This window comes from Myotis yumanensis, unplaced genomic scaffold (assembly GCF_028538775.1).
Source record: "Myotis yumanensis isolate MYYU_CA2020_CCGP unplaced genomic scaffold, mMyoYum1.0.hap1 SCAF_5, whole genome shotgun sequence".
Lineage (NCBI taxonomy): Eukaryota > Metazoa > Chordata > Mammalia > Chiroptera > Vespertilionidae > Myotis > Myotis yumanensis.
In genome coordinates, this window is record NW_027223756.1 from 30,371,327 (window position 1) to 30,398,516 (window position 27,190).

The 27,190-nt window shown below is 43.0% G+C and overlaps 1 protein-coding gene and 2 non-coding genes across 3 annotated transcripts; all 3 read left to right on the forward strand.

The window, feature by feature from the left end:
- Positions 1-1,182: 1,182 nt before the first annotated feature.
- Positions 1,183-20,485, forward strand: HSPA9 (heat shock protein family A (Hsp70) member 9). Its single transcript, XM_070414895.1, has 17 exons — positions 1,183-1,355; positions 2,385-2,443; positions 2,676-2,763; positions 3,366-3,547; positions 4,465-4,589; positions 5,150-5,223; positions 5,303-5,409; positions 5,809-5,971; positions 6,390-6,482; positions 12,368-12,577; positions 13,905-14,132; positions 14,873-14,977; positions 18,056-18,173; positions 18,595-18,689; positions 19,032-19,124; positions 19,313-19,453; positions 19,754-20,485. Exons 1-17 carry the CDS (start codon positions 1,275-1,277, stop codon positions 19,829-19,831), a joined length of 2,040 nt encoding a protein of 679 aa, XP_070270996.1. The 5' UTR covers positions 1,183-1,274; the 3' UTR covers positions 19,832-20,485.
- On the forward strand, positions 13,130-13,204 carry LOC139011877 (small nucleolar RNA SNORD63). The gene has a single exon (XR_011471693.1). It is a non-coding gene; the product is annotated as a small nucleolar RNA SNORD63 (small nucleolar RNA).
- Positions 14,478-14,546, forward strand: LOC139011878 (small nucleolar RNA SNORD63). Its single transcript, XR_011471694.1, has one exon. It is a non-coding gene; the product is annotated as a small nucleolar RNA SNORD63 (small nucleolar RNA).
- Positions 20,486-27,190: the final 6,705 nt, after the last annotated feature.

Below are 27,190 nucleotides of genomic sequence, written 5' to 3' on the forward strand. Positions count from 1 at the left end.
TTTCCTTTACAATTCCTCACAGTGATCACTTAATAGTGGAGTATCTTTCTCTTCTGAAATAGGACTTTAAAGCTTGAAGGATAAATTGCTTCCTTTGCAAAAGTAAGCTCAAGCAGTGATAAGTGAATTCACATTTTGTTTCCACTGTGTACTTAGTGTCTGTCACATCAGTACATATTTGTTGAATCAATGAATTAATTCTTTTTCTCAAAAACCTGAAACTGGTCAGCGCGGTGGCCACTGCCATTTTGTTACAGAACCCAGTCTCTGTCCCTAGCAACCAGCATAAGGTCTGAGAAGGCCCCGAGCACCCTCAGTGAGGGCCAGCCCAGGGTGTGTATGCGCATTTCCAGTTACTGCGGTACCAACAGACCGGGGGACTCGATTAAAGAAGCTGAAGAAATTAGCCAAAGAACATATATGCATAGCCCACAGACACAGACAACAGTGATGTGATGGCCAGAGGGAAGGAGGAGCAGAGGCTGGGTGGAGTTGGGGACATGTGTAATAGTGTCAACAATAAAAATAAAGGTTAAAAAACATATATATACCAATAGGCAGCCAGAAAACGAGTAAAGGACGGGGACGAGCAACGAAGGTTCCGAGCCTGAGGTTTACACAGAACACCCAGGACAAGATGGCGCCCTCCGGCTCGGAGCGGGAGCAGGGATAACGTCCACGCGCGAGGAGCGTGCACACGCCCGGGCTCGCCTCCGGCTACGTTCGGTGGGACATCCAATGAGAGCTGTAGTTAGACCCCACCCCTGTTTTCCGCCACTCCCTGGGCACATGCGCTCCAGGCGCTCAGCCGGGCGCCAGCTGCGCAGGCGCAAGAGGCCCCTCCTCTCACGCAACTGACGCAAGGAGACTGTAATCGTTCGCAGTTTATCCCGTGTGACCTTGAGTCTTAGCTGCCTCCGAGGACCAGGGCTGTCCAAGGTTGTTGCCTTTATATTTCTCTTAACCCCCTCGCCTCTCATTGAGCCCGTACCTGCCACAGCCAGAACTGAAGGACGCACTTTTTCAACCATCATGCTGCGGAGCGTATTGGCCGTACGCGCTCACTCCGGCAGCGGCAGTCAGGTAGTCTCTGGTCAGGCAGTGCAGGCAGCGCCTCAGCGGAAGAGCGGGCCTCCAGGCTCCAGCGACCAACCCCCGCCCTCCCCACCCCACGTGGTTGGAGGTTTCCAGAAGCGTTCCCACCGCCGCGCAGCGCAGCGCAGCTCCCGGCTGTCCGAGTGACTGTTGCCTCGTACTCGCACCGTTTAGCCGCCATGATAAGCGCCAGCCGAGCCGCGGCATCCCGTCTCGTCGGCGCTGCAGCCTCCCGGGGCCCCACGGTCGCCCGCCACCAGGTAAGAAACTTCCAGGCCTTCCCCGAGGGGCTCACAGCTCACGGTCTTGGGCCTTAGAGCTGCAGGCCACGCGCCCTTCGGGGTCAGAATCCTCTGGGAGAGATCCGGTGGGAAGAAAGGTAACGGGCCTTCTGCAATCAGCGCTGCCGATTCAAGGCCCATTTCAGGTTTTATCTCCGTGTCTCGAGCCCTGCTGAGTCACACCCCTTGCCAGCGCGGAGTCTTATTTCACGAAGTAGTAGGTAGTGGTCCTGACGACCCGTTTTGTGGCTGATTAAACAGGTTTGAGCTTGGGGGCGAGGCATGCAATTCCAGTTAGGAGGGAACCGCTCTTCAGGTTTGTATTCTCACCAACGAGTCGGAGACGACTGCTCTTCTCTTCTGTAAGATACATGTGTGCAAGGACCCCGCTGCAAAGATGAAATGAAGCAAGAACACACCTTAATTAATCCAGAATCGAGTTCCCGTTCTTTTGCTTAGGAATGTTTGTGTAGGTAGTTCCCCCACATTTTGGGGTTAAGATTGTCCTCTGTTATTTCAAAAAATGTAAGCAAATTGTGAGAAAGCCATGGTGCTTGTTACCACGTACGATCAAAAGCCTACATCTTTGAAGAACTGGAATTGTCTTCCTGGGGTTAAAGAAAGGCTTGGAAGTAGCCTAAAATTAGGTCGTAACAAAGGTCTTTTCTTTGATCCTGGTTGGAGGTTACTCCTGGGAAAAAATTTTTTTTTCTAAGTTGACTCCACAAGATTTCTAATTCTATCTCTTTAAAGCAGTTGCTTGGCAGGGTCAGGGTAAATCTTTCTAAATAAACTTATACCTGTAATACATAGGGCTTTATTCAGCTTGCTGTTTCAGTACCGAAATGCCTCTTTATACATGAAACGCTTCATCATTTCAGTATATTTTATACATGATAGCCACTCAGTTAAGTAGAATGAGAGTCCAAGACTTTCAGAAGAATAATTGGAACAAGTTCAAATTTTCATATGTAATAATGGCTGATGTAACTGTTTTTTCTTTTTTAGGATGGCTGGAATGGCCTTAGTCATGAGACTTTCAGAATTGTCTCAAAGCGGGACTATGCGTAAGTGTAACTTTATTTCCTTTGAGAGATAAATTCTAAACCCCAGAGCAGTGGTCTCTAACTTTGTGATTAATGATTCTGTTCAGGAAAAAATGACACATCTATATTTTCAGATTATGTAATGTGCCATTATTCCCACAGTATCCAATATTTTCTTCTTATGTATTCCTGTAACCATTTTGGAGATCACTATTAAAATGATAGCTATAGCATTGTTTTAAATATTTTACAGATCAGAAGCAATCAAGGGAGCAGTTGTTGGTATTGATTTGGGTACTACCAATTCCTGTGTGGCCGTTATGGAAGGTAAACAAGCAAAGGTGAGCATGACTTGAAGCTCTGGGTCACAATTGCATGGTGCTGATAATTGAATGGATTTGACTTCCAAGGATTTAGGTGTGTCCTCTTGGACTACTAAATTACCATTGGGATGGCTTACAGATTACAGATTACTTCTGTTATCAATCCCAAGTGGAGCTCCACATAACACATGGGCTGCAACCTAAGTAAAGCATCTTAGGAGATTCCTATTATGGTAGCTATTCTTCCAGAAGTTTCCTTACTCTTTTTATGACACTTTTATTCCCACTAGGTTCTTGATATTTAGAGCACCTGAGATTCTTGAATTGTTTCTTGGCAATTTTTATATGCCTGAAACTTTTTAGCCATTACCAAAAAAATTGAGAAATGGATTTAATTCTTCTAGAAGGAAAGATTACCTTGTCCTTACATTGACTATGAAAGCTGTGATTTATATTTATTCTGGTTTTCTTTCTGTTGTTTCAAAATTAAGATATTTTGAACATCCACTATTCTTGAGCATTTATGTTGTGAGTTGACATCTGTTTTGTCTTAAATGATTAATACAAAGACAGTGGTGGTCACTGGAACCTCGTTCTCTGTCTTGCTTTGGGTGTTTTAGGTGCTGGAGAATGCTGAAGGTGCCAGAACCACCCCTTCAGTTGTAGCCTTTACAACAGATGGTGAGCGACTTGTTGGCATGCCTGCCAAGCGACAGGCTGTCACCAACCCAAACAACACATTCTATGCTACCAAGCGTCTTATTGGCCGGCGATATGACGACCCTGAAGTCCAGAAAGACATGTGAGTAATTACAAAAGCATAGTTATTTGCGGAGGCCACACAAAAGAATCTTTTAGCAAGTTCCCTTGAGCACATTAGTAATTTTATGTGTCCCTGGGGGCAAGCCCTCTCCTGCCAAAAGGATATCTCCTTTAAAAAATTTATTTTTGCCTCCACAGATTAGGTCTTTGCTGTGTATAGATGTGGTATATGAAGATTTGGCTAGTCATTCCTAGGCCATGTAAATTGGTGTTAAATTCGTAAGGCAGATAGTGGCATGTGCTGATCAGATAGTTTTCAAGGTTTGTGTTGTGGCATGTTATCAGTGCTTCATTACTTTATATGGCCAAATAATATTCCATTGTCTGGATATATACATTTTGTTTAGCCATTTATGTTAATGGACATTAAGTTTGCTTTCCCCCTTTTTTTTCTTGACTTTAAAGAGAGGTCTAGAGAGATAGAAACATTGATCAGCTGCCTCTTGCACAACTGGGGATTGAACTTGCAACCTGGGCATGTGCCCTGACTGGGGATCCAACCGGTGACCTCTTGGTTCATGGGTCGATGCTCAACCATGAGCCAAACCAGCCGGGCCACTTTTTAACTATTATGAATAATGCTGCCGCAGGTTTTTGTGTGAACGCATGTTTTCATATCTCCTGGCTAGATACTTAGTAATGGAATTTCTGGGTCCTATAAGTGATAACTATAATCATTTTCCAAAGCCCCTGCTTAAGTTTTTTGTTTGGTGGGAAGTAGAGAATGTTTGGGTTTCATCAGGGTGTTTTGACATGTTAATGTTTACTTTCTAAAGACTTAGATTAAATTCATTTCTGAAGTTATCATTGACCATGGATTTCTGGGGATGGGAGGGTGGATATTCATGGTAGATTGTACTGCCATGTTTTTTCAAATACAATTTTTGTGTCTTGCAGTAAAAATGTTCCCTTTAAAATTGTCCGTGCCTCCAATGGTGATGCCTGGGTTGAAGCTCATGGAAAACTCTATTCTCCAAGTCAGATTGGAGCGTTTGTGTTGATGAAGATGAAAGAGACTGCAGGTGAGATGTTTAGTTCACGTCTGGGAAAGTATCAAGAACTGGGTGATTTATCTGAGATCACTAGCTTTTATACCCCAGTGTCCCCTGGATGAGTTTGGTGGCTTTTATACAGAAAACCTAGGAATGGCAAAACTCTTCATACTATTCTCTGCAGATTGAATACATCTTCCAAATTTTCCTAATGGTGGCTTTCTTGTTCCTTTTTTCCAGTAGGGGAGTAGTATTTTGAAAGCCAAAAGATGACACATAAGCTTTTGTCTGTTAGTTAGGTAAAAGTTTAGAACTTCCCATTGATGAAACTAGTAGTCATTTTAAGTCATTCTAGTTGTTGAACTTTCACTGAAGTGTTAGAGGTGAGGTCTTGGGTTTTAATTATTATCTTCAGTTGGAGTATTTTCCTACAAGGTCTCTACATGTTAGGTCTTAGCATGCTGAGAAACTGGTGTGTGCTGTTTGTGGCTCCAAAAGGATGATATAGGTTGTTAGGTTACATTAGTAATTCTGTTACCTATTTCAACTGACAATCGCATGATTGGATTCATTCCTTGATTCTTTTCCAGAAAATTACCTGGGGCATACAGCAAAAAATGCTGTGATCACAGTCCCAGCTTATTTCAATGACTCACAAAGACAGGTGAGTCAATTAGCATTTTTATTTAGGAAATTCATGGTATTGCGGACACAAAGGTGGAAAATGCTTTTTTCTTTTTTAGGCCACTAAGGACGCTGGTCAGATAGCTGGACTGAATGTGCTTCGGGTGATTAATGAACCCACAGCTGCTGCTCTGGCCTATGGTCTAGACAAATCGGAAGATAAAGTGTAAGTCTATATAATAAACTCCACCAAGACTTATCCCGAGTCATCATTTTGATTTCTTAGTGATTAATTCTTGGATTTATTCACTATTTTCCCCTAAGTACTGGTCTAATATAATAGGGTCATTCCCTCTCCTCCAAAAGAGTGGTTTTGCTTTTAAGTGAATTTATTCATTTCAACTGTATGCATACTTCACATGTTAGGGCCATATGTTAATACAAATGTCACACAATTATCAAATTTCATGATAATTAGACTTTGGGGAAAATAGGCAAGTTTATTTGGTTATTGAAGTGTATATTGGCATAGGTTCCACCATGTGCTGGTCAGATATGTTTCCAAGGATTAGCCATGTTGTATCATTGCTTTTGTTTCTTAAGGCCTTCCTTTTTTTCTTTCTAGCATTGCTGTATATGATTTAGGTGGTGGAACTTTTGATATTTCTGTCCTGGAAATTCAGAAAGGAGTATTTGAGGTAAAGTCCACCAATGGAGACACTTTCTTAGGTGGTGAAGACTTTGACCAGGCCTTGCTACAACACATTGTGAAGGAGTTTAAAAGAGAGGTTAGTTACTGGTGTGGTTAATCTGTAGACATCGGGATAGTGAAAATTTCCTTATTCAGATAGCTGCCCTGAATAGAGCACTAATTTTTTTTGCCGAGTAGAACACTGAAATGTTTGTGTTTCAGTTGAAAGGTATGGCACTCTTTGTACAATATTGAAAAAAGAATAATGGGAACTCCTTTTTTTGAGCTAGACTCCTACGGTTGAAAGAACTGAGATCAGTTCTGCCCTCTGACTCCAGGCATAGATAGCCCTTTTAGAATAGGTTTTCTTTTCCCTACAGAATTTTAAAGGGAAGAAGTAACTTATGCTTGTTTATAAAGTTATGGCTCTATTTTGAATTGTTAACAGCGTATCACTGCAATTTAAGAGTATTTATCACCTCATTAATACTAGCATTAATGTCTTCACTTTGTAGACGGGAGTTGATTTGACCAAAGACAACATGGCACTTCAAAGAGTTCGGGAAGCTGCTGAGAAGGCCAAGTGTGAACTCTCCTCATCTGTGCAGGTGAGACATGGACAAATCCCAGCAGTCTTGATGGATCTTTTCAGCCTGAGCTTACTGGAATAGCATATTTTAATTGTCTTACCGTTTGCTGATTGGTGGTAAAAACCTTTCCGTGAGCAAAGGAGCAGGTGTTGTGTGTGTGTGTGTGTGTGTGTGTGTGTGTGTGTGTGTGTGTGTGTTAATGGATGACCTAAATTTGTTAACCATCCAAATCAGAGGTTATGTGTACTGGAGCTAAAATCTAGACTAGCAGTGTGCAAAACTATAATTGTTACCCTGTAAATACCAGGAGACTCTCAGCACTGCTGTCTTCACTTAACTCAAGATACCTCTTTGTGTGGGTCTCTAATAGTTTCTCCTTTAATTTGAATCACCGATCTAGAAAGTGAGCTATGAAGGCTGGGGTTTATGCACCTGAGCAAGTTTTTCCCTCTGGGCATCAGATTTGCTCAGCATCTGTTTTAAGGTGTCAGCCTGTCCTGCTTCATTTCAGAGAGATGAAGCTTCACTTTGCTTTAATAACCAAGAATAGAAATGTAGAAAGTATGGTAGATCCGGGTCAGAGACGAAACAAGATGAAAGGCAAGAGATTTAATTTCAGGTTCTTAGGTGGCAGAGAAACAGAGCCTGTGACTACTTTTTTTAGTTTGATTACCAATGGGAGGAGAAGAGGTATCAAACTTGAGTCAAACCTGGAATTTTTTTTTTAATTGATTTTTTACAGAGAGGAAGGGAGAGGGATAGAGAGTTAGAAACATCGATGAGAGAGAAACATCGATCAGCTGCCTCCTGCACACCTCCTACTGGAGATGTGCCTGCAACCAAGGTACATGCCCTTGACCGGAATCGAACCCAGGACCTTTCAGTCCGCAGGCCGACACTCTATCCACTGAGCCAAACCGGTTAGGGCATGGAATTTTTTTTTTTTTTTTTTAAGTAGCTACGAGGAATGACTAAGTTGTACAAAGTCACCCATGATGATGATGATGTTGCTTTGTTCCCTGCTATCATACAGAGTGACAGAACTTTGCAACATGATGGGTTAGGGTTGAAATATTGCAGTCTGCCAGAGAATAGCTTATAATTCTTCCCAGGGGTCTGACACTTTTTGGAGGGGAAGGTTGGTGGGTTTTTATGTGGCTGTACAGTAAGTCCTCACTTGATATCATCAATAGGTCCTGTGAGTTTTAAGCAAAATGTTGTATAAGGAAACCAGTTTTTCATAGGCTAGTTGATAAATTCCTATGACATCTCATCAATGTTATAACAAAATGTTACTCAAAGACCTGCTGTATCCTATTGATAGGCATTAGGATTATTTTTTTCCTCAGCATTTTGTCATTATAGCAAGGTATATTGAGCATCCTTGTACATTAATGTTTGTGCGTGTGTGATTATAAACCTTTAGGATAAATTCTAAGAAACACTACCCTTGTTCGTGTAGTTTAGTGTGTTGTGGGAGGTGGACGTTATTTAGAACATTATGTAAAATGTCAAAGATTTTTAAAATGTCAAGCCAGAAGTAATGTAAAGAAAGGTTAAGAGTTGCCGAGACCAGTTTGGCTCAGTGGATAGAGCGTCGGCCTGCGGACTGAAGGGTCCCAGGTTCGATTCCGGTCAAGGGCATGTGCCTGGGTTGCGGGCACATCCCCGGTGGGAGGTGTGCAGGAGGCAGCTGATCGATGTTTCTCTCTCATCGATGTTTCTAACTATCTATCTCTCTCCCTTCCTCTCTGTAAAAAATCAATAAAATATATATAAAAAAAAAAAAAAGAAAGGTTAAGAGTGGCTCTACAAGTAGACTGTTGGGGTTCAGGTCCTATTTCATCACTTAGCACTGTGACCTTGGGTGAATGACTTAACATTTCCATTCTTTTTTGTGTAAATATATTTTATTGATTTTTTACAGAGAGGAAGGGAGAGGGATAGAGAGTTAGAAACATCAATCAGCTGCCTCCTGCACACTCCTTACTGGGGATGTGCCCTCAACCAAGGTACATGCCCTTGACCGGAATCGAACCTGGGACCCTTGAGTCCGCAGGCTGACGCTCTATCCACTGAGCCAAACCGGTTAGGGCTTAACATTTCCATTCTATAAAATGCAGATAATAGTGCTACTTTTCCTCTTAGAATTTCAAGGATTACTAAATTCATACATACATGTAACATGCTTAGAACGTGTAGTAATAAATACTCTGAATGTAAGTTATTAATGTACGAAAAAGGCAAAGTTAGATTTATATTAGGAACCTGACAGTTGAAAGAGGTGTTGGACATAGCAAGGAGACGTCTGAAAGATGAGTTAATTAGGAAATGCTGAATTAATCAAGTATGCAGTGCTGAGAAGGGGTCAGTGTGGCTGAAGTGCAGACAGGCATGGGACAGAGCTCTAGCTTTATAGATTTGTTTTGGTATCTTCTGAGTATAAACCAGTAAAAACTTTGTGTGGGGGCAATAACATGGTCAGATTTGGGTTTATGAAAAGCACTTTGGCCGATAGAGCAGTTTTATTTTCAGTGGGGAAGGGTTCTGTGGCAGAAGGCAACCTGAGTGGATGTGGGAAATCCCTGGGAGGCTATTGTAGCACATCAGTTGGTAAGAGAGAGGACTGATAGTGAAAGATACTTGGATTTGAGGAAAATGAAGGACAAAACTGTGATGAACTGATTTTATAGAGTTGAGAGTCCTGGAGTTTTGCATATAGAACTACACTAAAACAGTAGCCACTTGTGGATATTTAAAATTAAATAACAAATTTTAAATTATGTTCCTCAGTTGTGCTAGCTGTATTTCAGGAGCTCAGCCATAAGTGGCTAGCGGCTGCTGAATTGGACAACGCAGATTTTAGAACATTGCTGGTGTCACAAAAAGTTCTATTGAATCATTGGTTTGGATGATGAAATTCTATTTTCTAATTCGGATTATTGACATTTTGCAAAGAAAGAAGGAAATTGTCAATGGTATTTTTTTTTAAATATATTTTATTGATTTTTTACAGAGAGGAAGGGAGAGAGATAGAGAGTTAGAAACATTGATGAGAGAGAAGCATTGATCAGCTGCCTCCTGCACATCTCCCACTGGGGATATGCCCGCAACCAAGGTACATGCCCCTGACAAGAATCGAACCCGGGACCCTTCAGTCCGCAGGCCGACGCTCTCTCCACTGAGCCAAACCGGTTTCGGCGTCAATGGTATTCTTTAAGGCAAAACCCAGTAACACTGTTTCTACAGAAGATGTGTTAACTCTCATATTTTTTTTTTTTTATTTTAATAATTTTTATTTCTTAAAGTGTTACAAAGAGTATTACATATGTCTCCTTTTTTCCCCCCCTTGACATTCCCCCGGCCCCTACCCCCCGCCCCGCCCTGCCCCGTGTCTTGTGTCCATTGGTTAATCTTATATGCATGCATATAAGTCCTTCAGTTGGTCTCTTAATCCCCCCCCCCCCAACCCTCCCCAGGCTTCCCACTGTAGTTTAACATTCTGTTCAATGTTGCTCTGCTTCTGTATCTACCCCTGTACATCAGTCCATACTGGTCCCCTTTATTTGTCCCAACCTCACTGGAGTAGTCTCAACCTCACCAGGGCCGTCTGAGCCTCACCAGGGCCGTTTCAACCTCACCGGGGTCGTCCCTACCTCACGGGGGCCATTTCAACCTCACCGGGGTCATCCCTACCACACCGGGGCCGTTTCAACCTCACCGGGGTCGTCCCTACCACACCGGGGCCGTTTGGACCTGACCAGGGTCGTCCCTACCTCACGGGGGCCGTTTCAACCTCACCGGGGTCATCCCTACCACACCGGGGCCGTTTCAACCTCACCGGGGTCGTCCCTACCACACCGGGGCTGTTTCAACCTGACCGGGGTTGTCCCTACCACACCGGGGCCGTTTCGACCTGACCAGGGTCGTCCCTACCTCACGGGGGCCATTTCAACTCTCCGGGGTCGTCCCTACCACACCGGGGCTGTTTCAACCTGACCGGGGTTGTCCCTACCACACCGGGGCCGTTTCGACCTGACCAGGGTCGTCCCTACCTCACGGGGGCCGTTTCAACTCACCGGGGTCGTCCCTACCACACTGGGGCCGTTTCAACCTGACCGGGGTTGTCCCTACCACACCGGGCCGTTTCGACCTGACTGGGGTCGTCCCTACCTCACGGGGGCCGTTTCAACCTCACCGGGGTCGTCCCTACCACACCGGGGCCGTTTCGACCTGAGTGGGGTCGTCCCTACCTCACGGGGGCCGTTTCAACCTCACCGGGGTCGTCCCTACCACACTGGGGCCGTTTCGACCTGACCAGGGTCGTCCCTACCTCACGGGGGCCGTTTCAAACTCTCATATTAAGCATTTAATAGTCCCAGTACTTTACCCGAGGAAACGTTTAAGGATTTGCTCCCCTCAGTCTTTAATCCCTGCTGGCCTTGCTTTGATGTGAAGTTAGAGGAGAGGCATAAGGTAATTCTGTTCCCGGGGGTCCACCCCTAGGACATCTGTTTCAACATGTTTAGTGATGAGCTTTTTTTGGTCTAAATATTCTTCCTTTTTAAAAAAAATATATTGATTTCAGAGGAAGGGAGAGGGAAAGAGATAGAAACATCAATGATGAGAGAATCATGGATCGGTTGCCTCCTGCATGTCCCCTACTGGGGATTGAGCCCGCAACCCGGGCATGTGCCCTGACCAGGAATTGAACTGTGACCTCCTGGTCCATAGGTCAGTGCTCAACCAGTGAGCCACGTTGGGCAGGTCTAAATATTTTTAATCCATACCTTATTAGGATTTGGGGTTTATTAAATATTAGATACTACATGGTCTGATTGTGGCCATGTTAGCAGCTCTCTGTGGATATGATGGCAGTAAAATCAGTCCTTGTAGTTAAAGAGCGTCTCTGTTGTTCATAGCTTTCTAATCGTCTTCCTGAAACATAAAGCCCTGGCTTGGTGGCAGGTTATTTGGTTTGGAGCATATCTTGGATGTGGTGGTGGTGTTTTTAACTACCATACGTGGAGTTTTTTAAAACTTGGTGGAAAAAAAACAGTAGTGTAATTCTTTTTCCTTTAAAAAAATATTTTTTATTGATTTCAGAGAGGAAGGGAGAGGGAGAAAGAGATAGAAACATCAGTGAGAATCATTGATTGGCTGCATCCTGCATGCCCCACATTGGGGATTGAGCATGTAACTCAGGCATGTACCTGACTGGGAATTGAACTGTGACCTCCTGGTTCGTAGGTCTATGCTCAGCTACTGAGCTACACTGGCCAGGCTGTAGTATGGTTCTTAATGTACAGGGTGGGGCAAAGGTATGTTTACAGTTGTTTGTATAGAAAATATAGTAAATAATAATATAGGAATGAACTGTTTCGTGTACTCACAACTATAAATGTAATTTTGCCCCACCCTATATATTTAGTGGTAGAATATTTCTTGTCTCCTGAACAGGGCTTTTTCCTGCTTCTCTCCTCTGATCTTCATTGTTTAATAATAAAATTCTGAAGTGTTTTTACCTTTGGAGAGATAAGAGTTGGACTCTTAAAGAGTCACTGTGTTTGGTAGCTGTTCCTTTAAAGTAGGTGTGACCACTGTGGCATTCAAAGTCTTCCTGTTCTATAGTATTTATTGAATAAAGAAACTTGCCCTAACCGGTTTGGCTCAGTGGATAGAGCGTCAGCCTGTGGACTCAAGGGTCCCAGGTTCGATTCCAGTTAAGGGCATGTACCTTGGTTGCGGGCACATCCCCAGTGGGGAGTGTGTACGAGGCAGCTGATCGATGTTTCTAACTCTCTATTCCTCTCCCTTCTTCTCTGTAAAAAATCAATAAAATATATTTTTTTTAAAAAAAGAAAGAAACTTCACCACTACTGATCTCCCTGCTTCCTTTGCAGACTGACATCAACTTGCCATATCTTACAATGGATGCATCTGGACCTAAGCATTTGAATATGAAGCTGACCCGGGCTCAGTTTGAGGGGATTGTCGCTGAGCTAATCAGGAGGACCATCGCCCCATGCCAAAAAGCTATGCAAGATGCAGAAGTCAGCAAGAGTGACATAGGAGAAGTGATTCTTGTTGGTGGCATGACTAGAATGCCCAAGGTATGGATGGATCCATGGAATTCTCAACATGGCAAGCAGAAAGGACCTGCATGTTTTCTGGGGGGAGACAAATGGCTTATGTGTAGGGATATGAATATGTGGCCTTTCTTCCATGGTAATCCAGAAAGGATGAATTTGTGCTTTAACTGAAGAGTTCTTTTCAGCCTCTTTTTTAAATTCAAGGATATAAGAAAAAGGATTAGGAAGGGCAAAATGTCCTTGGGGTGGTGACTAGGAGGATTCTGAACTTTAGTCTTGAAGAATTTTTAGGAATGAACATGAGGTCAGAGATAGCTTAAAACCTTGATACTGCCCTGGCCGGTGTGGTTCAGTTGGTTGGGCATCATCCTGTGCACTGAAAGTTTGCTGGTTTGATTCTCAGGTAGAGCATATGCCCAGGTTGATGTTTCTCTCTTCTCTAAAAAATCAGTTAAAAAGTATATGTATTAAAACCTTGACACTAACTGGCCTCTGTGGAATAATTTTGGACATGTGTCTTTACAGCATAGTATTTAAGGCTTTTAATTAATTGTAACTCTTCAACAGAGATTTGTGCAATGATGCATTCTATTCATCAACACATCATTCTGAAAAGACAGGTGTGTAGAAAGTTAATGACTGAGCACGGAAACTTGTTGAAGATGCAGTTCTTTATGACTTTCATGGAATTATCTTGGGCCTTGATATTAAATTTTTAAGTATGTGGGCTTAGGAAAATATGCACAGAATAAATCTGGAGAGAAAACAAGAGGCTTTGGACCTGGATGATATTCTGTTAGAAATATCCTAGATGCTATTTAAATAGCACTTTTCCCTAACATTATTTAAAAAAGGAGGGAAGAGCATGTCCCATGTTAGCACCACTGTTGTCATGGCATGATCTCTGCACTGCTTCCTTTTAGTTGGTTTTAGTTGATATGTAGATCAGCTACCTCCTGCATGCCTCCTACCGGGAATCAAACCCATAACCTTTCTGTATAACAGACAATGCTCAACCAACGAGCCATACCAACCAGGGCTACACCATTTCTAATGCAATGTATTGTATGGGAAACCAGATAACAAACTTAGACTAATTCTTCCCAAATTTAAAGGGCTATGAATGACATATGTGAGTAAAATATATGAGTGTTACCTACATAATATACTCGGATCATTAACAAGAATTCAACTATGAAATACTAGTAATTTGAGTGAAATTCTTGGATCTGAAGCAACTTGTCCTGCGATTTGCTATGGTCTTGGGACAGGTGTGTTCTCTTCCCCCATCTTGGGCAATTAGTTGCTTTGAGTAGTGGGTGACAGGTTCTTTTTTCTTGGTGCTCAGGTTCAGCAGACTGTGCAGGATCTCTTTGGCAGAGCCCCAAGTAAAGCTGTCAATCCTGACGAGGCTGTGGCCATGGGAGCTGCCATTCAGGGAGGTGTCTTGGCTGGTGATGTCACAGATGTGCTGCTACTGGATGTCACTCCCCTTTCTTTGGGTATTGAGACTCTGGGAGGTGTATTTACCAAACTTATTAACAGGAACACCACTATTCCAACCAAGAAAAGTCAGGTAAGAGCCTCCCCTTTCTACCTTGTCACAGAGATTACTAGGTTCTGTGAGGGATGTGATTGGAGCCATTTTTGTGAACTTTTCCTAGAAAACTTCACTCTTTAACTTACCAAAAGAAACCTCATCATTTGGGACTAAATTCTCTATATTCTTCTGTTCTCAAAGGCAATAAAAAGAATGACCTGACCAAGACAGTGCAATGAGCTTCTATTATGGGTGAATGATGGGTGTCCTGCGATGCCAGGCAGGGCTATTTGGACAATGACTTGGGTCTTTGGATTAAGAATGATGTCTTGACTTTTCTAATTTTGATGTTTTTATGAAAAACTGGCTATTGCTGTATTTGTGCTGTGATGTATTGTCAACACATCATTCTGAAGAAAAGTATGTGGTGACGTCCTGTGACTGAGCACAAAATGCATGTCCTATCTCTGACCTGTTTCCCCAAATGAGCATGTTTCAACATCTCATTTTTTTTGGCACTTTCTCTTGAGGCCTTCTGTGCCAATGCTGCATCTTTTTACAGTGCATTTGCTTAGAGAAACAATAGCTATTGGGTTCCCTTTTGCTGTGCTAATCCTACTCCTGTTCCCAGCAAAAGACATAAGCCTTTGTTCTGAAAATTGTGTACATTAGGACTCTTCCAGTATTACAGTGTGAGTTTCTTTCTTTGGCTTGTCCTCTGTGTAAGGGGAGTAGTTTAATTAGATAGCCAACCCAGAAAGTTTCTTTTTCCCTAGGTGTTTTCTACAGCCGCTGATGGTCAGACTCAGGTGGAGATTAAAGTGTGCCAGGGTGAGAGAGAGATGGCTGGAGACAACAAACTTCTTGGACAGTTTACTTTGGTAGGTACTGGGAATCCTAAATATGCTCCTCATTCTTTTTTATTGTACAGTTAGACTATATTTCAACCCCTATTAATATTACTATAAATTGCTGAAACACAGGTAGTCTGTTATCTTAACATAGTGTACACACAAATTCTGCAACTGAAGAGCCCTTGGCTTCAATTTTTACCTGAAAGCCTTGCTTGTGCCTTAGGAACTTTAAGAATATTATAAATAGCCGAAACCGGTTTGGCTCAGTGGATAGAGCGTCGGCCTGCGGACTGAAGGGTCCCGGGTTCGATTCCGGTCAAGGGCATGTACCTGGGTTGTGGCCACATCCCCAGTGGGGAGTGTGCAGGAGGCAGCTGATCGATGTTTCTCTCTCATCGATGTTTCAAACTCTCTATCTCTCTCCCTTCCTCTCTGTAAAAAATTAATAAAATACATTTAAAAAACAAAAAAAAATATTATAAATATACTAGAGGCCCGGTGCACAAAAATTTGTGCACTCGGGGGAGGGGGGGGTCCCCCAGCCCGGCCTGATCCCTCTCACAGTCTGGGACCCCTCGGGAGATAACGACCTGCTGGCTTAGGCCTGCTCCCGGGTGGCAGAGGGCAGGCCCAATCCCTAAGTGCAGCCCCTGGTCAGGCTCAGAGCAGGGCCGATTGGGGAGTTGGGGCGCCGCCCCGTCATGCACAGAGCAGGGTGGATCGGGAGGTTGCAATGCCACCCTCAGTCACGCTCAGGATAGACTGATTGGGGGGTTGGGGCACCACCCCCTGTTACACTCAAGGCAGGGTCAATGGGGAGGTTGCGGCGCCACCCCCTGTCACGCACAGAGTAGGGCCGATAGGGGAGCTGGGACACCGCCCCCTGCCACACACAGAGCAGGGCGGATCAGGGGGTTGGGACGCTGCACCCTGTCACACTCAGGGCAGGGCCAGTGGGGAGGTTATGGCTCTACCCTGTCACACACACAGCAAGGCCCGTGGAGGGGGATTGGGGCGCCGCCCTCTATTATCCACAGAACAGGGCCGATCAGGGGGTTGGGGCGCCACCACTGTCACTCAGGGCAGGGCCGATGGAGAGGTTATGGCTCTACCCTGTCACACACAGAGCAGGGCCCGTGGGGGCGGGGGGTTGGTGCGCTGCACCCTGTCACACACAGAGCCACAGGGCAATCGGGGGATTGGGGAACTCCCCCCTATCAGGCACAGAGCAGGGCTGATCAGGAGGTTTGGGCGCTGCCCCCTGTTGCGCTGATCCCAGTGCCGGGAGCCTCGCTGCTCCACTGATCCCGGTGCCAGGAGGCATATTACCCTTTTACTATATAGAATAGAGGCCTGGTGCAAGGGTGGGGGCCGGCTGGTTTGCCCTGAAGGGTGTCCTGGATCAGGTTGGGGGTCCCCACTGGGGTGCCTGGCCAGGCTGGCTGAGGGGCTGAGGGCTGTTTTCCCGCTGGCAGTTGACTAAAAGCTCCCAACTGCTCCTTGTTTTCTTTTTTTTTTTTATTCTGGGCCAGCTTTAGCTCTGAGGCCTTGCTGCTGAAAACATGGATACAGTGTTGCGGTCCGGGGCTGACTGACAGCCGGTTTTGTTTAGCTTCTTATTTGCAACATAGTAATAGTTGCTTAGAGTTGCAGTTGAGAGGCCGGCAAGTGAGGCGGGGAACGTTGGAGCCTGCAGTCCCTGGAGGAAGCAAGCCTCCCTGCTCCCTTCAGTGCATGGCTGCCGACCGCCATCTTGGCTGACAGTTAATTTGCATAAGGATACGCTGATTAGCCAATGGGAAGGGTAGCGGTCGTACGCCAATTACCATGTTTCTCTTTTATTAGTGTAGACTAGAAGCCCAGTGCATGAAATTCGGGGGTGGGGGAGGTGATCCCTCCCTTCAGTCTGGCCTGTGCCCTCTTGCAGTCCGGGACCCCTTGCTCCTTAACACTTGGCTTGCTGCTCCTTAGTGCTGCCGCAGAGGCAGGAGAGGCTCCCACTGCTGCACTCGCCAGCCGTGAGCCCAGCTTCTGGCTGAGCGGCCCCTCCCCCTGTGGGAGCGCACTGGCCACCAGGGGGTAGCTCCTGCATTGAATCAACTAGTTGTTCCGCCATAACGGTTGCTTAGGCTTTTATATAGAGTAGAGGCCTGGTGCACGGTTTCGTGCACTGGTGGGGTCCCTCAGCCTGGCCTGCGCCCTCTCACAATCTGGGACCCCTTGGGGGATGTTGGACTGCAGGTTTCAGCCAGATCCCTGCAGGCTAGGGTGCACCACCGCAGCTGTGCTTGCCAGCCATGGGCCCAACGTCTGGCTGAGTGGCCCCTCCCCCTGTGGGAGCACACTGACCACCAGGGGGCAGCTCCTGTGTTGAACATCTGCCCTGTGTTGGTCAGTGTACATCATAGCGTTTGGTTGTTCAGGCTTTTATATATATAGATAGAAGATATAAGACAGGGAAGTGTTCATAGATAGTGCTAATTAGGAGAAATTTCTGGTTACTAATTTAACACTTGGAGTGCGGGTGAATTTCCCGCCAAAATATAAGATGGCTCTGTCTTTTGGTTTTGTTCCATCCACCAAAAGGGTGGATTACAAACAAATATTTGGTAATACGCAGTTACAATCGGCCCGAGTTTACACATTTCCCGCACTCCACAGCAAATCTATATGAACCGAGTTAAAGACGGCTCCCGCGGAGTACGCGCAATTCACGCGAGCCAACTTAACTCGTTTCCTGCACTCCAAGTGTTAAGAGACATTTGATATTATTGACTTCTAATTAGTATTGCTTACTGGTTCTTGGTGAGATGAACAGTAATGAGATTTGCTATTATTCATTGTGTCCCCAAGTACATAATAATTATGATTACTTGCTATAATCAGCCTTTATTGGTATAAGTCCTGTTTATTTCAGGTAGCAATGAAGTACTACCTGAAGTACTTTACTTATAAACCTGTTTTTGTACATTTAAGTGAAACTATAGCTGGTTCCTCCTTGGAACCAAGTGACTTGTTCCCCAGAAGAATGTATAGGTTTGAAACTAGAGCACTGTACCGCTTTGTGAGAAGAGCTTAATCTGTGTATTTACTTACTTACTTTAGATTGGAATCCCCCCAGCCCCACGTGGAGTCCCTCAGATTGAAGTTACATTTGACATTGATGCCAATGGGATTGTACATGTTTCTGCCAAAGATAAGGGTACAGGACGCGAGCAGCAGAGTAAGTGTTCTTATTTATCAGACTGTTAGGATGAGGTAAGAGGCCTTGGAATTTCTTTCTGTTGGGAACTAGACCCTCTAGGTTGTGCATATCTTTTTCTAGCTTCGGGAGAATGAGTCCTCTTTGCCTTTTCTCAATTATCAGATTCACATTAACAGATGTGTTTATTCCCCCAAATAGGCAAGCACTGAGCCTCTGGATTGCTGAGCTTATTAAAGTTTTGGGGGATTGGCAGGATAGTTGGTCTTTGTGTATATCAGACCTTTGTTTCCTTCTATTATAGGACAGTAGGGTATTCCTCTTCGTAATTTACATCAAGATTGGCTATTCTGAGCAGGCATATTGTTTTTCTCAATACAAATAGAGGGTGAGATAAATAATTTTACCAGGGAAGTAACAAAATGCTTTCTTTTCACTGTAGTTGTGATCCAGTCTTCTGGTGGGTTAAGCAAAGATGATATTGAAAATATGGTTAAGAACGCAGAGAAGTATGCTGAGGAAGACAGGCGAAAGAAGGTGATTGGTATTTTCTGTCTTTTCAGCTGGGAGATGAAAGTAGGAGTTTAGACATTTATCTTTGATCTTCTATCTTCTGATACCCTCAATCTATCCCCTTTCCCCCTTTGTTGTAACTTATGTAGAATGCCTTTATTTATTCCAAGTCTTCCTATATTGATTTTTGTTATAAAAATTCAGCTAAAATCTTTCACAGACATCAGACTAGCTCACACCAACCACAGTGATTTCTCCCCCTTACTGTTTTTACTCTAACTATATGTAGCAGTCAGCATGTTGTCTTTCTCAGTGAGGACTTTCAGCCAACCAATTGGGAAGTCTTCAATTTCTAATGTCTCTTAGGAACGAGTTGAAGCAGTTAATATGGCTGAAGGAATCATCCATGATACAGAAAGCAAGATGGAGGAATACAAGGACCAACTGCCTGCTGATGAGGTGAGCCCTCTTTTATAATATAATAGTTCAAGAAGGTGGGAGGCATTGTCACCAATGTCAATGAAGTTTGTCTGTGTGGGTCTTGATTGGAATTTAGTTTTTAAAAAATGTTTCTGAATATTACTGCTTCATGTAATAGGATAAGAAAACCCCAAAAAGTGAGGGCTTTGTTTTATTTTGTTTTTAAGTGCAACAAACTAAAAGAGGAGATTTCCAAAATGAGAGAGCTCCTGGCTCGAAAAGATAGTGAAACTGGAGAAAACATAAGGCAGGCAGCATCTTCCCTTCAGCAAGCATCATTGAAGCTCTTCGAAATGGCATACAAAAAGGTACAAGGACTGAAGGGTGTTTTGCTCAATGACTTATTTTCCTTCTCATCTGATCTTAATATAACTGCTCTTGATGACTCACTGATGGCTCCCTACATCGCCATTTTATATAGAACTGGGCATGTTGAAAATATCCTTCCTTCTTGACTCTACTTTGTAAGGGAGGTCAAAGGGAAGGAGTCACAGAAACCACCAATAGTGTACTGGGAGGGTGGGGGTGGGATAGGTGGGATATGGCTCCAGAGAGCAAGCTATCAGCCTTAACATTAAATAAGTGACTGTCAAATGTTTTCTTAACAGATGGCCTCTGAGCGAGAAGGCTCTGGAAGTTCTGGTGCTGGGGAACAAAAGGAAGATCAAAAAGAGGAGAAACAGTAATAACAGTAAACTTTGGAGCCAAAAGGACAACATAAGACGCTTGGGAGTGAAGGGACTTCCTGAGCAGAAATGGGCAGACTTCAGTCTTTTACTGTGTTTTTGCAGTATTCTATATATAATTCCCTTAATATGTAAATTTAGTGACTTAGCTAATGATCATTTAATGAGTGGTAATTCCAACAGTAACAAAGCTCACAATGTTCTGTCTGTCCCTAGCCTATCATTTTTTAGCTGCACGAAAAAGGAAGGTGATGATTTATTGATTGTAAAGACTTAACATTGTTTTGTGCTGAAATACCTCTATTTCCAAGGGGTGAAACCATCCCACACACAACAATGAAGGTAGTCAGACCTGGAATAAAACCAGCTGGGGATATAAGACACTCAAGAATTGCCATACCAGCCTGTGTGTGTATACATGGGATCCTTCAACAGGCCTTGCAAGACAAGCCTGTTGTGCCACATTCAGAGGTAGAGCAGGGGAAGCTAAGCTATTTATGTTAGGTACAGCTTTTAAACAAGGTAATAAGGCTCCCTAATTTTCCTATGGCACACTTTTATAGCTACCTTCTGGCCTTTGGCACCTGTACCCTGGATTATTCTTTTTGATCCATTCTGGATTTTTTTTAAAAATAAATATGAAAAGCATCTTGATCTCTTGTTTGTGAGGGGTGAGGCTAAGTACAACTCTGGGTCTGAGGTTTTTTTGTTGATTTCTTTTAGCTCCACCTTTTATTTGGAATGTTAAAAGTCTAGATCTCTATCTAGCATGAAAACAGGCTACTATTTTCAGGTTGCTTTCAGTTCTAAGTAGCTGTATATAAATCTAGTAGTAAACCCTAAGTTATAAGTTTAATGGCTCAATAATGTTAGGTATTGGTAATTACCATATTTGCTTTCACCCTCAGCACATGGCTAGTCTTAAATTATGATGTAGTTCTAATTACCACGTGCTGACAACTTCAGAAGCAGAAAGGTGACTGCATCTTTCTTATATCTAAGTGTTAAGAATTTTTCCCCAAAAGTCTCCCAAGAGAAGATTTATCGTATGTCATTCCTGCAGGATTCATAGGGCTTAGATCCCATCAGAGGTCATGACTTTTAATTTGTGGTGATATTTAGAAATGAGACTCATAAATACTTTAAAACTCAATACAATGAGGCGCTGGATGGGTAAGCTCAGTTGGTTAAGGTGTCTTTCCAGTAGACCAAGGTTGTGGGTTCAAATTACAGTTGGGGTCTATACAAGAAGTATCCAATGAATGCATGAATAAGTGGAACAACAAATTGATGTTTCTCTCTTCCTCTCAAATCATTTTTTAAAAATTAATACAGTACTGTAATGTGAAGGACATTGTTTACATGATAATTACATTCCTGGAAAATTCGTCATTGACAGCCATGTAAATACTTTCTTGAGATTCTCGTAAAAAATAAATTCTAGGTTCAAGTTCTCAGCCAGATGGACACTTGGTGGGAAACTTGTGGCCCTGTGCAATAATTTATGAAAGGATTGTTTTGTGGCATGTTATTGTTAGACTAGGGCAGTGATGGCGAACCTATGACACGCATGTCAGAGGTGACACGCGAACTCATTTTTTTGGTTGATTTTTCTTTGTTAAATGGCATTTAAATATATAAAATAAATACCAAAAATATAAGTCTTTGTTTTACTATGGTTGCAAATATAAAAAAATTTCTATGTGACATGGCACCAGAGTTACGTTAGGGTTTTTCAAAATGCTGACACGCTGAGCTCTAAAGGTTCGCCATCACTGGACTAGGGGCCCAGTGCACAAATCTGTGCACCTTAAAAGGAACTTTGGGCCACAAGGCTGCAGTGGGCACAGGGGTAGGTCTCTGCCCATCCTCCATACCCCCACCCAGTCCATCCCACTGCGGCTCCCACCATGTTCCGCATGTGCCCCCAGTGGTCAGTGCACATCGTAGTGACCAGTTGTTTAGCTGTTCAGTCTATTTGCATATTAGGGTTTTATATATAGAGATAGATATTTAGCACCTGTGGTTGGCCCTTGCCCACTAAACACCTCTAGCACCTCCTAATCATTGTTAACTAAGCCTTTGAAGGATTTCAAAAGCACCCCAATTGAGAACTATCTTATATGATTCAAGATCCATCCTTGGTATCGGAGAGCAGCCAAACATCCCCTGAAACAATATGGGTTCTATTGGGAAGGAGGGAGAAGAGCTGCCTGGATAGATACCCACAACTGTCTCAAGCTTCCCCATGTGTAGTGAACATACAGCAATATTCCCAATACAGAACAATAAAACTGATACTAGTGCAAACAGCCTTGAAAGGCCAAAAGATTTTTATTCAAATAGTCTCCCTTTTGTGACAAGTGCTTGATAGGTCCCAAAAGGAACTTCTGATTTTCCTAAGTGGTCTTTCCGGTAAATGTGCTGCTTTATGGTTGCCCAAACCTGGAATGAACAAATCTTAGCAAACTTCAAAGCGCATCCAGAATCACCATCTCCACTCTACCACTTAGTATTAGTTACTACTTGGATTATTATAAGTAGTCTTTTCCCCCCCCTTAAAATTACACACCTTGCTACTATTTCCCCACAGCAGTGATGAGGCCCTTCATTACTTTCTCCCTACCTTCCTATTTTACTTTGTGGTTTTTGTCCTCCCTTGCAGGAATTCTCCTAGCTTTCCACTTGACTCACTTTATTCCTAAGGTTTTGAAATTTCATAAAATAGCAGCTCCCAGCCCAGCTGGCTTGGCACAGTGGTTGAGGGTCGACTTATTAACTAGGAAGTCATAGTTCAATTCCCAGTCGGGACACATGCCCAGGTTGTGGACTTGACCATAGGGCATGCAGGAGGCAGCTAATCAATGATTCTCGTCAATATTTCTGTCTCTGTCTCTCCCTTACTCTGAAATCAATAAAAATATATTTTAAAAAAAATAGTTCCCTCTCAAGTCCTTATCATTTCCCATCCTCTATCCCAGTGGTCAGCAAACTCATTAATCAACAGAGCCAAATATCAACAGTACAATGATTGAAATTTCTTTTGAGATCCAAATTTTTTAAACTATATAGGTAGGTACATTATTTACTTAATTAGGGTACCCCTAAAGCTTAGGAAGAGCCACACTCAAGGGGCCAAAGCCGCATGTGGCTCGCGAGCCGCAGTTTGCCGACCACAGCTCTATCCTATTCTTAGCAGTTATTACCACCCAATGTTTCCCTCCCCCCCACTATGATATCTGAATATCTGTGTTATTCCTCTGACCCCCCATATCCATGTGTTAAAATCTTAACCTTAAGGTAATGGTGTTAGGAGGTGGAGCCTTTGGGGAGTGATAGGCCTTGAGGGTGGAATGGGAGTAGTGCCTTTATATAAAAAGGGCTCCAGAGATCCCTTGTCCCCTTCCACTTGTGAGGATACAATCAGAATGTGACCTAGAAAAGGATCCTTACCTGACCATGCTGGCACCCTGATGTCAGACTCCCAGCCTCCAAAACTGCCAGAAACATTTTTGTTTTACAAGCTACCCAGTCTATTTTGTTAAATCCCAGGACTGACAGTTACCACACAAGCTCCACAGGTCAGAAACTTTTGCTCACTGTTATTTCCCAACACCTAGAACAATGCTGACACAAAAGCAGTCAAATCTTTTGTCAAATTAGTGGATCTCTCCCACTGTCCAAAATGGGGTGGATTAAGGTCCCTTTGTTTTTTAAGTTTATGTCTTAATAATCTGTCAAGAATACTAGAGGCAACTTATACCAAATCCAGAATCTAAAACTTAATTGGCAAAAGATAAAAAAAATTTTATCAGAAAAAGCCAAGGAGAAGGTGATAGGCCTGAAGTTTTCCTGGGCCAGCAAGGGGGTTGGGGGTAAGGTAAAAGGAGTGAGCAGAATAAATTTGCAACCTTTCATACTTCCTAGATGAAGAGTCCAGTTCTATTGCAGGCTTATTCTATGTGATCTTGAAGGAACTTATGTTACTACTAGAGGCCCGATGCACAAAATTCATGCAAGAGTAGGCCTTCCTTTCCCCGGCTGCCAGCACCAGCTTCCCTCTGGCACCCAGGACCCAGGATTCCCTCAAAGACCCGGCTTCGTCCGGAAGGACATCCGGTCTAATTAGCATATTACGCTTTTATTATTATAGATTTACCCAGGTAAAATGAACTTTTTCCTCAACTTTTTTTAACTTATTTAAATTTTTTTTTATTTATTGAGTTTTTAGAGAAACTGATTTGTTATTTCACTTATTTATGCATTCCTTGATTCTTGTATGTGCCCTGACCAGGGACTGAATCCACAACCTTGGAGTATCAAGACGATGCCCTAACCAACTGAACTATCTGGCCAGGGCTCACATGACCTTGTGCATGCTTTTTGTTTGTTTTCTGAACATGACACTTCAACCAAAATATTTCAGCACACATCTTAACAGAACCTTCTCCCCACACCTATTAACATCAGGAAACTTGACACTGATATAATACTATTACCTATTTTGTAACCCATATTAATATTTCCCTAATTGTCTCAATACTGTCCTCTAACATTTTTCATATAAGGTTAAATCAAAGAGCACACATGGCATTTAGTTATGTTTTCTTTTATCTAAGAATAGCTCCTTTGCCTTTTTATTTTACATTGACATTTTTGAAGGGTACAGGCCATTTGTTTTGCAGATGGCCCTTTGTTTGGATTCACATAATTGCCTTGCATTCAGAGTCAGGTATACATTTAGTAGGAATACCACATAGGTGTTGTGTCTTTTTTTATTAAGAGAGAGGGACAGAAATATTAATATGAAAGAAGAAACATCAATTGGTTGCCTCCATACTTGCCCTGACGGGACTGAACCCGCAATCTAGGTATGTGCCCTGATTGGAAATCAAACCTGCAACCTTTTGGTGCAAGGGATGATCAACTGAGCCACCCAGCCAAGGCTAGGCATGTGTCTTTACCAATGCATGAGTTACCAGGGAAAATAAGATGTCAGTTCTATGCTTTGCTCCACACTTCTTCATTACAAAGAATCCTTTAATAAGTGATATGTGAGAGTGGCTTAATTTTAACACTTTTACTAGAGATTCTATCTATAGCAACAAGGAGCAGTAAAGATAAAAGCAAGTTGTTACAGATGGCACACAACAAGATTGGGAATTAAGAGACAACTCAAATTTTGGAAATAAACTGCTGCAAGTAAAAACCCTTCAGTATTTCAGATACTACTGCAACTGCATTCTCCAGTCCTAAGGCTGCTTTGTAAGGGCAATGTACCTTCCTTTCTTGCCCTCTAATACCAGAACAACGAAATAAGTGAAAGTTGCCCTAGCTGGTTTGGCTCAGTGGATAGAGCATTGGCCTGTGGACTGAAGGGTCCTGGGTTCAATTCCTGGTCAAGGGCACATGCCCAGGTTGTGGGCTCAATCCCCAGTAGGGGGCGTGCAGGAGGCAGCTGATCAATGATTCTCCTCATTGATGTTTCTACCTTTCTCCCTTCCTCTCTGAAATCAATTTATATTAAAAAAATAAGTGAAAGCCCTAGAGAGAGGTGTTACAGGGTGACCTACATTACTCAACCTGTGAACAGCATGAAAGAGATAATTTAGCAATTAAAAGAAAACCACTGAAACAGCCATTTCAATAAGTCAAAAACAACTAAATATCAGCAATTCCACATAGTTAAGCCATATACAATGCATCATCAAATCCACTTGCAGGAGCAAGTCAGGAAGCAAAGGTATCTACACTAAAAAGAATGCTGCAGCCAAACCAGCCTTTAATAATTACAAGCTTCAACTCTGGTCTGAGTGAGATCAGGAAACAAGGAAATAAAATGTTCCACCTAAATCACAGGTTCTTGTAGCACTTAACCCAGAATGTGGAGATTTAAGGCAATGGGGATGAGGGATGGGCATTCTACATGAGTGACTTCAGGAGGTCCATAAACCACTAATTATAAAATGCAAAATGGTCAATATTATTTTTTCTGGGAAAATGGGCCACTGATTTTTTGAAGGAATCTATGACAAACAAACAAACAAAACAAAAAACAGGTTAAAAACCATAGATTTCCTAAAAGGGAAATCAATCTACCTTACTGGTCTGACTTAAATTCAAGTCACACCCTCCTGGTCCCCATCCCCCTTGCCATCTCCTCAATCTTGCTTCTGCATTTCTTAAGAATTCCTGGTCTACCCTTTTCCATGAAGCCTTCCTCCCTCAGTCCACACTGGCTGTTTCACTCAAATTCTTACACTCGTATTTTTCAAATTTTTAATGTTCAATTCATCAACTTCTTGTAGGTTTTATTTTCCCCGCCTTCCCTTGGATTATTTTGAAGCAAATTACAGAAATCATAATTTTACTCTAACATTTCATTAGGTACTTCTAAAAGGATTTTTCTATAAAATATAGTTTGATCACATCTAAAAAAAATGTAATAACTCCTTAATAGCAAACACTTGAATGTTCAAATTTTACAAATTGTTTTATAACTTTTTCAACTGTTAAAGACTCAGGAACCAAATAAAGGCCATACCCTGTACTGGTTGATATGTCTCCTAAGTCTCTCAAAGTATAGGTTTCCTCGCCTCTTTTCCCCAGCTTTGCAATTTATTTGTTGAAGAAAATGGGCCACTGGGTCCATAATATCCTACATTCTATATTGCACAGACTACATTCCTGTAAATGTCATTTAACATGTTCTTCCATCCCTGTTTGATCTGATTCAAGTTCAGATGTTTTGTTCTTTTTGTTGTTGTTAATCCTCACCTGAGGATATTTTTCCCATTGATTATTTTAGAGAGAGAAGGGGTGGGTGGGGAGCAAGAAAGAAAAACATCAATGTGAGAGACACACTGATTAGTTCTCTCCACACACATCCCAACCAGGGCTGGAGACTGAACCTGCAACCCCAACCCAGGTATGTGCCCTTGACTGGGAATTAAACCTGAGACCCTTCAGTCCTCAGGCTGACGCTCTAACCACTGAACACACCAGACAGGCTCAAGTTCTGTTTTACAAGAACAGGTGGCCTGTATCAGCAGGTATGTAATTCCGGTTGGCTCTATTATGATGTTAGCAGATCATTACCTAGATCTCCAACTTCATTGAAGGTATACTAGCCTAGCCCAGCCCATGTGGATCAGTGGTTGAGCGTCGATCTATGAACCAGGTCCAATTCCCTGTCAGTGCACGTGCCTGGGTTGCAGGCTTGATCGGTGTGTCGAAAACAGCCAATCAATGATTCTCATCACTGATGTTTCTATTTCCCTCTCTGAAATAAATAATATATTTTGAAAAGGGCGTGGCCAGCGTGGCTCAGTGGTTGAGTGCTGACCTATGAACCACGTC

Bases quoted from the DNA above. Each gene is read 5' to 3' on its own strand.
- HSPA9 (XM_070414895.1), top strand. From the start codon at position 1,275: ATGATAAGCGCCAGCCGAGCCGCGGCATCCCGTCTCGTCGGCGCTGCA. The intron at 2,764-3,365 runs GTGAGCATGACT...TGGGTGTTTTAG, and splicing joins TGGAAGGTAAACAAGCAAAG to GTGCTGGAGAATGCTGAAGG. The intron at 4,590-5,149 runs GTGAGATGTTTA...ATTCTTTTCCAG, and splicing joins GAAGATGAAAGAGACTGCAG to AAAATTACCTGGGGCATACA.